General features: G+C 32.4%; 1 protein-coding gene across 1 annotated transcript; it reads left to right on the plus strand.

Moving 5' to 3' along the window:
* Nucleotides 1-6,836: 6,836 nt before the first annotated feature.
* On the plus strand, nucleotides 6,837-10,485 carry LOC139891563 (probable lysophospholipase BODYGUARD 3). The gene is made up of 4 exons (XM_071874535.1): nucleotides 6,837-7,344; nucleotides 7,428-7,756; nucleotides 8,416-8,615; nucleotides 10,008-10,485. Exons 1-4 carry the CDS (start codon nucleotides 6,837-6,839, stop codon nucleotides 10,333-10,335), a joined length of 1,365 nt encoding a protein of 454 aa, XP_071730636.1. The 3' UTR covers nucleotides 10,336-10,485.
* Nucleotides 10,486-10,749: the final 264 nt, after the last annotated feature.

Raw genomic sequence — 10,749 nt, forward strand, 5'->3', positions numbered from 1 at the left:
TGCTTTAAAATGTCAACCAAAAGGTTGGTGAGTTCATTAGTTTATCATAATCCATCATTTCCGTAATAGTAATAGACCACAAGATTTCAGTTTCTATAAATATCCGTACACTCGCAAGTGTATAAAAGTATTCTATAAGTTGTAGGCACCCGGTAACAAGCTTTAACGTTCATGTTTTACCCTCTGAAGTACACCAGATCAGGTGTATTTAAAATAACCTCGAAGTACTAAAGCATCCCATAGTCAGGATGGGGTTTGTCAGACCCAATAGATCTATCTTTAGGATTCGCGCCTACCGTACATAGACAAGTAGTTTAATGTTACCAAGCTAAGGGTATATTTCTGGTTTAAACCCACATAGAATTAGTTTTAGTACTTGTGCCTATTTCGTAAAACATTTATAAATCAGTGCATGTATTCTCAGCCCAAAAAAATATATAAAAAGGGAGCAAATGAAACTCACAATACTGTATTTCGTAGCAATTATGTATATGACGGCACTGAACTAGTGCAGTGTTTGTCTCGGATTCACGAATCTATATTAAGTATATATATTTATATGTTGGTCAATATCTGTCTAACAATTTAGGTCAATTCGTAGTGTATCACAATCCTAATGCTCGAGACCGACATGCAAAAGTCAACAAAAGTCAACTTGACCCAAAATGACTTCCAAAATATATACATGTTTATTATATAACTTATATATAGTAGTTTTATATATTTAAATATATTTATCAGATCTTATTATACTAAATAATACAAGTCATTTATTAATAAATAAAAATTTATATTAAAATTCATATATGATAAAAATATACTTTTATATATCTCAAGTAATAAAATTTATAAAATTCACTTAATATCATAAAAATATAGTGGTATGTATTATTAATGTAATTATATTACGTGTGGTAAAAATATCTTTGTACGCATATTTATTTGATTAAATAAAATTGATAATAATAATAATGATAAAAATAAAAAAATGATAGTTTCAATAAAAATATTAATTTTTAGTAATAAAAATAATTTTAGTAATAACATCAACTGATAACAATTATAATAATCGTTTTAATAATAATATTAAAATTAATAATAATTCAGTTGACCATATCTTTTAATCCGTTCATCGAACCCACACGATTTCTAAATGAAAAGTTATTAATTTTTCTTTAGCTTTTCAACGACATGCATATCATATACCTTATCTCAGTAGCATATGTATCAAATTCGTGATTTATCATAAACTATTTAACGACGAAACTAAGCATACAAACATGCATAATCATATATACTCGAGCACTAGTCAGGGATACACTATTAATATATAAAAGATAAGATATGAATGCTCACGTATCAATATTGTGATTCAATATTACAGGAAAGTACGTAGATGCAACGAAAATGATAAAAGTTAGGTTGACCTCACGAGCAATACCCTCGAACAATATCCATAACCTCCATAGCTATAACCCATAATTTCCTTAGCTCTATCCCGTTTGAAAACTTATTTTGAAATCGTCTGAATATAACTCCGTCGTAGTATTTTATGTATACTAATAATATCTCGAAATAATACTAAGTAAATATATATATGTAATTCGATTGAGAGAGTTTAGAGAAATATATTTTCAAGTTTCTATGAAATAATAAAACCTATTGAATTCTATTTATAATAGATTTTTAAATTATTAAAGTGAATTATTAAAGTATGAATTATTAAAGTGAATTATTAAAGTATGAATTATTAAAGTGAATTATTAAAGTATGAATTATTAAAGTGAATTATTAAAGTGAATTATTAAAGTTAAAGTAAAAGTAAAAGTAAAGTAAAAGTAAAGTAAAGGTAAAGTTAAAGTATAGTAAAAGTATAAAACTATGTACGTATAATACGCGTATAAATATATTTAATATTAATTTAAATCGTTATATCATAAAACATTTTAGAAAAGTAGAATTATATATATTCATAATAGGTTTCAAGTTTTTAAATTACAGTCTGTTGGTGAAGCATGGGATAAAATCCAAAGGTTTAATAAACGTATGAAATCATCTTAATGAAAAAATGTCGAGTTACTTAACTTGTCGATATCCAACATCTAAGTTATTTACACTCCACGTTCTTACTTATAGATCACTTTACCATTTTTCGAATATTGTCAAAAAGAATAGATTTCTTAAATCACAGTGGACCTCATAACATTGGCCCGTAATCATATCATAATGTATCTGATAATTCAATCATTTGATATTATCTCTTAATTCTGTCGATAAATATATCGAAACAAATATGTTTATGTAAAGTATCATATATCTAATGTTTTCAGTTAATATTATATATTATATATACATATCTATATACACATAATTGTTCGTGAATCGTCGAACACGGTCAAAGGGTAATTGATTACATGAATGTAGTTCCAAACTTTTTGAGATTCAACATTACAAATTCTGCTTATCGTGTCAGAAACATATAAAGGTTAAGTTTAAATTTGGTCGGAAATTTCCGGGTCGTCACACCTTTCAAAAAAAAAATAACTTCTTAGGATCCCATGTTATAAGCGTAATGCGTTTTAGGACACCATTACTTTCGCATATATCTAATGGGACCCCAAAATTGCCCCGTCCCAATTTATGGTTGCTTAGGATGCTTTTTCAGCGGGATCCCAGACGAGGGGTCCAAAGATAACAGTTTTCTTATAGTATCCATTACTCGAAGCTTTATTAATCTTTCCACCGATACCATCCTGCTTCTGAGACGCTTCTTCATTTGAGCTGCAACCGCTTTCATCCGTCCAAACATCACCATCATTATGTCGTGCATTCTTAAACTTCTCATGTACCTTCTTGTTCATTTCACCCTATGCACCCATCTAAGAATAACATAAGCCTGTTAAGCACATGCATACACCTTGAAGATGATACACTTGCACACCTTGACAAAACTAACACAGCCAACCTTTTCATGTTCCTTCTTTTTAAACTCCTGTTCCTCCCCTAATTATAGTGTTCTTACCATATGTCCAGTCATATGAGTGTTTTCTTCCACATAACTGAGCGTCCAGCCGTAATCTTCATCAGAATGTGTAACATCAACAGCCTTGAAATTTGATTATGTGCTCGGACTTCTAGTCACATCTTCAAATGTTACGACTACTCTAGAAGGGTTTTCTTGTGGACGATTGGAGAATCGATTATGATAATCTGCTTTTCTGGGCTTACTACAACTTTTAACAAAATGACCCAGTTCATCACATTTATGGCATCCGACTTTGTTTATGTCAAAGCCAAACTTAGAGTCTTTATTCACAACAAAGTTTCTAGAACTTGTGCATTTCATATACTCTTTGGCTCTCCATACAGCACTTGCCATATGTCACATGATGTCCATTTTTTCTATTTCATCTTTTCAACTTGATCATAGTCTTCTGTAGTAATATGACAATTTGCAAGATTACCAGCAATCAGGGCATCATATGTGTTAACAACTAAAGCTACCATGGCCATATCTTCCTCAGCAACTTCTAAGGTCACGTGCTTAAAATTCTCAGTTTTTAACACTGTTGGGTTAGTTAAATGAGCAGCTAATGATGGATTTGTACTAGTACTTTCAGATGAGCTACTTGACTAGTATACGTACTGTGAGTTGTCACTTCCCTTAGAAATAGAAATGAAAGTTGTTTGCAATGGAGCATGACCCGATCCCTTATTATAAGTAACAACCATGTAAACCGCAAGATCCTGCCTGTATTCCATACGAGCAGCCTTAGTCTTGTAGTGTAGTTTCTTCTCTCTCAGATTAGAAACAACTGATTAAAGATATACCTTTCCAGTGCATTGTTAGTTCTTAGGATCTCAATATATGAATTGAACTGCTCTGGAAGTGCTTCAACTAAGAACTCTATAAATTCAGACCGTTCTAAGAATATCTCATGAGCCTCTAGTTCAGACAAAAGATCTTGAAGAGCTTCTTCCTTCATTGTAGTGAACCTATCGAACTTAGCCCTCAAAGTCTTACCCTTTTTGATTCTGTACCCAGCATTACCCTCATCACTTGCTTCCATTGTTGTCCATATCTTCCATGAAGTTTTGTTACTGGTGTTGAACTAACAAAAAATATCCTGATGTAGTTCCTGAGTAAGATTAGCATAGGCCTTACACTCTAAGTTATAAGACTCTCGTTCCTTCTCTGTTAAGGCACTTACTCGCTTTGCCTGACCATTCTCACCTTGTAGTGCTACATACTCCTTTTCAATGAATTCCCACAAACGGGGGTCGACACCAAGGATCCAGATTTTGAACCTAGGTTTCCAAGTGGTGTAATCATCCATGGTCATGAGGTTGGGAACCTTGTTCGTGTTTCCTGATTCAATTTCAGACAGTAAAAGGTTTTGCATTTTGGTAGTGGATGTTTTGCAAAAGCGTGATCGGTAGTTGAAAATCCGATGATTCTAACATTTCTATACGTACAGATGAAATGTACGGATCGGGTATTCGTACGGATATGAGACACGTATGTGGTGTACGTGCCGATGGGACCTACGGATATGTTATTCTTACGTATGAGGTATTCGTACGGATGATGTAAACATACGGATGGATTCTACGGATGGTGTAAACGTACGGATGAGTTATATACGTAAGGTTGTGATTAACGGATGCGGTGATGGTACGGATGAGATGTATACTTACGATTAAGATGCTATACATACGGATCTTATTACGGATGTGATACACGTACGGATACAAGGTATATCCGTACGGTTGGTGTTCTTGTCTGCGTAGATAAGAAAAACGGCAGAAAACGAGGGTTTTCATTCCAAATCGATCTCTAACCCAAATTCGTGACGAAAAACTTAATGTAATACGTCAGTAAGACTCAAAACCACCTTTTGAACCCAAAACCACAATCAAACACATAGTTTGACGTCAAAATTCAGACCTTTTAACGAAAATCGATTACAAACCCAAAAACCTTAATATCAAAAATCGGAGTCGACCAAGGCGCGACTGTTTTGACACACCTACGCTCTAATACCACTTTGTAGGATTGTTTACCCGGATTTGAACAATAGTATAATGCTATATCGAGTGTGAAATCCTAGATCTAGTGTTTTTAGTCGAAAAACTAGATTAATGATCGATTACCTTGAGAAAACGACTTGGAATGACTTGGAATCGATTAGGGTTTGATTAACGACTGGAATTGGCTAAGAGGTGTTAGGGTTCGTAACCTTGAAAATGAACCCGAAATCACCTATCTATAGGCTCTGCAGCTCTATCCGTACGAATGTGATCTTCATCCGTACGAATGCAACATATCCGTGCTACAGATGTCTATCCGTAGGGATTCTAGGCTAACAGTAACATCTATTCGTACAGATGGACTCTAACGGTATGACTTTTAGTTTTCGTAAGTAGTCCAATTGAAAGAGGACCTTACTGCATCAACACCCTTTGATGATTCATTATATTATATAGGTAACATTTGATTGATATTTGATTCTAGAGAAAGTTAGTTACTAAATTATTGTTGCTGGTCAAGAATCTAATAATTCTCATTATGATCACCCGTCCATCTCTTTGAAACACCCGAACTTGCGTTGTCCTAGTCAACATTTAGCTGTTGACTTTTTGTCAAAACAAAAACATCGAATTGTTGACCGGTCAATCCAACCATTGTACGGCAGATCATTAACCGGTTCGTTAAAGCAAAGAAGACGAAATAACAGTTAACAAAATAACAAGTCACCAGGCGGTTCAACCACCAACAACATTTCTTTTCTTTATTCCTTACGATTAATAATGCTCACAATATAGCATTTTGACACGCTTTCATTAAACCAAATTTTGTTCATTCCTCTCGCCAGTTGTCACACACACATATATATGATTATATGAATGTAATATCATTTTGTTCATTCCTATCATCATTAAATTGTGTCAAAATTTAAACGATCAAACTACTTATCACTTGAGTCAATTTATATGAATGTAATATCATTATCATTTTCAAATAAATGTAAACTTGTTTGATGAAAAAAATTAAAAAATGTATATATAGGACGATTTTCGAACCACAAGGATAAATTTTACTTATATATATATATATATATATATATATATATATATATATATATATATATATATATATATATATATATATATATATAACCCTTTGTATAATTACATAACACTTTATATTATTAGGGTGAACCAACTAAAGGTATATATATAAATGAGCTGAGTTATTCGCGAGTCACTCGAGATCAATTCATTAAAAGCTCGACTACAAAGCTCGGTATAAATATTTTTTGATAATCGTTTAATAAATGAGCCCGAGCTTCTAATATCGAACTTGGACTTGATTGAAGTCTAATGAGCCTTTCATCTATATACATGAAGTATTGTCTTCATAACAATAACAATAGCAATATAATATAATATATAGTTTAACTATTATATGTACAAACGAGCCGAAATAGAGTAAAATAGCACTTAATATATTAGACTCGAAACAAACTGAACTCAAACTCTTAAAAATTTAAACGGGTTAAGTTTATGTAGAAACTCGGTTCATTTACACCTCTATACCTCTATGACTATCCAATACCCATCACCCACTTATAAACTTTGATTTTATCCAATACCCATCACCCACTTATAAACTTTGATTGCATCCACATTTTTTTAATTAACCAAAACATGTTTACTTTGTAACTTTCGCCATTTCAGTCCTTTACTTATTTTACATCGCTTTTAATAAAAAAATCACGTACTATAAATATGAAATTGTGATGATATGTCATTTAGTTATCATGGGCAAGACTATGAGATCTTTTCTTTTTCTCACTGGGAAATTAACAAATGATATATTAAGCTTCCTAATATTTTCATTACTTGATGTTCTGGACATTTTATTATGTCACATTTACAAAATTGTTGATTTCGTTATGGAAGATGAATGGAAACCATGTTATTGTTCGTCACCAAAACACACAATTATTAAGAGTGGTAATATTTTAGTGTCGGAGAAAGGTGAGGGAGAAAAGATCGTTTGTCTTACTTCGAATAACTTACAACTCGAAGAAATCTCGGATACACTTTATTCTCGGACGTCCTTAGTGTCCGAGGTGTCAAAAACAACTATTAAACGTCGTAAAACGGTTACCTCTGTTAATGTTCAACCTGCTTTTACGGTCGAAATGCTTCAAGAAAAGATCGATGGTTATAAGTCTCATTCGGTCCCACGTTGGTCCGATTGCGATTGTGATACTTGTAACTCATGGTCGAATTCGTGTAAAGATACTCTTTTTGTTTATACCGATGGCCGAAAAGGTTAGTAATATATTATTATTTTTTAATTTGTTGTTGTTTCAAATATGATCATTTCGTTTATAATTTATATTTTCGGTTTGCAGATAATGTAGGTGAGAATGTGTTGTTTATTCATGGGTTTATATCATCATCTGCATTTTGGACGGAGACATTGTTTCCAAACTTTTCAAGATCGATAAAATCGAAGTATAGATTATTTGCGGTTGATCTTTTAGGGTTTGGGAAAAGCCCAAAGCCACATGAGTCGCTTTACACAATGAAGGATCATTTAGACATGATTGAGAAGTCTGTTCTTGAACCAAACAAGGTCGAATCGTTTCACATTGTGGCTCATTCTCTCGGTTGCATTCTTGCACTTGCACTCGCCGTTAAATACCCCAACTCCGTCAAGTCGTTAACCTTACTCGCCCCGGTAATTCACCATTGTTATTGTTTTTGTTATAAGCAATGATAAATTGACCATTATTTTTTAAAAAGATACATCTCAAATATGCATTAACAAGTTGTATTGTACAAGTTAATGACGCACATTCATTTATAATAAAAGATGGTGGAGGCATAGGCGAAATTACATATAGAGGTAGGGGGCACCTGCCCCATAATGTATTTGAATTTTTCAGGCATCTGCCCCCACCGTATTTGAATTTTTCACAGTAAAATTTTGAATTTTTTTATTTTGTCTTCAATAGATCAATTTGAAATTTTGATGCTTAAAATTTGATTTTGCCCTAGCGAAGGTGAACTATTTTTAAAAAAAAATATGCATCCGGTGAAAAAAAAAAATTGGTCCGCTATTGGGTGGAGATACATAAGCACTATATGTAGTTTAATTTAGTGTTTTTGATTATTATCTCTCTTAATAGAATAATTTTATTTGTAACCTAGCTACAAATGATAAATATTGTTAGAATGACAGAAACCATATGAAGTTGAAATAGTCTTTAACTATATTTAGTTAGTTTAATATATTTGTGCAATTGGATGTACATGTACCATAGCCATGTACATAGCCATAAAGAAAGCTGAAAAGAGATTAAAAATTGTTGTATTAATGTTGTTACTATTTAACAGCCATATTTTCCAGCACCAAAAGGGGAGGATGCGGCACAATATATGATGAGAAAGGTGGCGCCACGACAAGTGTGGCCGTTGATCGCATTTGGAGCATCAATGGCTTGTTGGTACGAGCACGTTAGCCGAACAATTTGTTTATTGATATGCAAGCACCACCGTACATGGGAATTGTTGACCAAAATCCTCACCAGAAACAGGTAAACATTTACACTTCGTGTTTAAATGCACCTAATTTAGCTTTTATGATTTTGTAACTGTTATCCTTGTTATTCGTCGTCAACTCGTCATTATTTGTACAACGTTAAAAAAGGTTACACATGGTTTTAAATAAATAATATATACAATATCATTATCGAATGATATTTGACATTATTTTGTATGTGCCAAAAGATGCATTTGAGACTACTAAATGCATTTGTAACGAAGCAGTTAATTACTAAATGCATTTGACATTATAGTGTGACCAATTATTATCTTTTAATTTTTATTTTCAACTGATTTGTTTGACTTTTGGTACATATGTCAATTGTTTATAGAGGTCAAAATCAACTAATTGCATATTGTTCAGATACACTTTTACAGTTGTTTGTTTCTACTTTCTAACAAATTCACCTTAATTACTTCACACACATTTATAAAAAAGTTTGAACTCCTAAGGAAGGCCATAAGTGTAAGTGTAAAAAGTTGTGGCTGGCGAACTCTAAATAAATGCTACATTTAATTAAAGATGCATTTAAGTGCATAAAAATATCCTTTCTCTCTGTTTTTTAGAGTTTTCGTGCTTTAAAAAAAGAGTTAAAATCCGGAAAACATTTTTAAATGCGAAAGATGAAGTTTTTAGTTTTCTTATTTTCTTTTTTCTCCCAGAAACTTGTACTCCGTATATATAAGAAACTTCAAGTCGTTTTTCAATTTTTAGTTTTTTCATAACATTTACAAAACAAGAAAGTCTCCGTAACTAAAGATACCCAAAACATTATTTTAGCGTTAATTAAAAAGGATATTTTAGCGAAAGCTCTTATATTTGTTGTTAACATGCAAAAAATACTACTCCGTAGTACTATTCAATAACTGCTATTGAAAAAGTCAACTATAACCATTACATATAACATATTAATGCATATTATAACAACAACAGCTCAACTCTAAAGGGTTGTCGTTAAAGAAATGCATTAAAAACATTCATCGCATTATTTGTAGTTTTAGTGTAAGTTATGGGGTCATGATCACATTGTGTCATGAATTCGCATTACTTACTATTACTTAATTAATCAAACACACAAAGGTGTTCCATCGATTTCAATTTTTCATATGGAACATGTTCAGTTATTAAAAAATAGGTCTTTAGTATACAAAAATTGTAAACAATTATAAGAATAAGTTCATTAAATACTAAAAATTAGGTTAAGTACAAACATGAGTTATAACAATATTGTTCATAAGTACTACATATGTTAGATTATAGGCCCCTTTAGATTATAGGCCCTTTTAGATTGTGGACCATTTGCAAGCGTACATGTTGAACACCCAAATCCGCCAATGCAAACACAGTAAATTAACAGGTGATGGTATACATTATGATTATACAGGATCAGGACGTATTTGATCGATGGATTTTGTTGTCATACACATAACGCAGCCTGGCACACCCTTCACAACGTTATATGTGGGAGTGCTACAAAAATGGAAGTGTACTTAGATACTGTTCAAAATCATGTAAATTGTAGCGTAAATGTGTTTCATGGTCAAGATGATGAACTCATCCCGGTTGAGTGTAGCGACAATATAAAGACCAAAGTGCCTAAGGCGAACATTAAGGTTGTTGACAAGAAAGATCATATCACCATCGTTGTTGGACGACAAGAAACTTTTGCTAGAGAACTCGAGCAAATATGGATGACATCAAAAGCTAGCTGATTAACGGTGCCCGCCAAGTATACAACTTCGTGGTATTGGCATAATTTCGTAAATTTTTCTTTCTACATCGTTTGTTATCTTAGAAGATCAAGTTAAAAGGTTTCTAGATGAGAATCAAAAATGGCCCAAAGAAATAATTTCATTATTAGATAATTGTATCCAAATCAAGATTTAATGGATAAAGTAATACTATTATAGCATATAATTTGGCTAGTTTCCATTACTGAGTTGTATGTGTTGGTGATTTTAATACAATCTAACAATAATCACATGTAATTAGGATCTTAGAAAACAAAAGTCGTCTAGTTATAGTTAACAATGAATTTAATAAGTGCGGATTGCGCACCCGTAAAAGTTGACTAGTCGCAAAAATAGCAAGAGTCAAGGAGGTTGCGCCCCCTTGCTTGCGGGGTT

This window comes from Rutidosis leptorrhynchoides, chromosome 2 (genome assembly GCF_046630445.1).
Source record: "Rutidosis leptorrhynchoides isolate AG116_Rl617_1_P2 chromosome 2, CSIRO_AGI_Rlap_v1, whole genome shotgun sequence".
Classification (NCBI taxonomy): domain Eukaryota; kingdom Viridiplantae; phylum Streptophyta; class Magnoliopsida; order Asterales; family Asteraceae; genus Rutidosis; species Rutidosis leptorrhynchoides.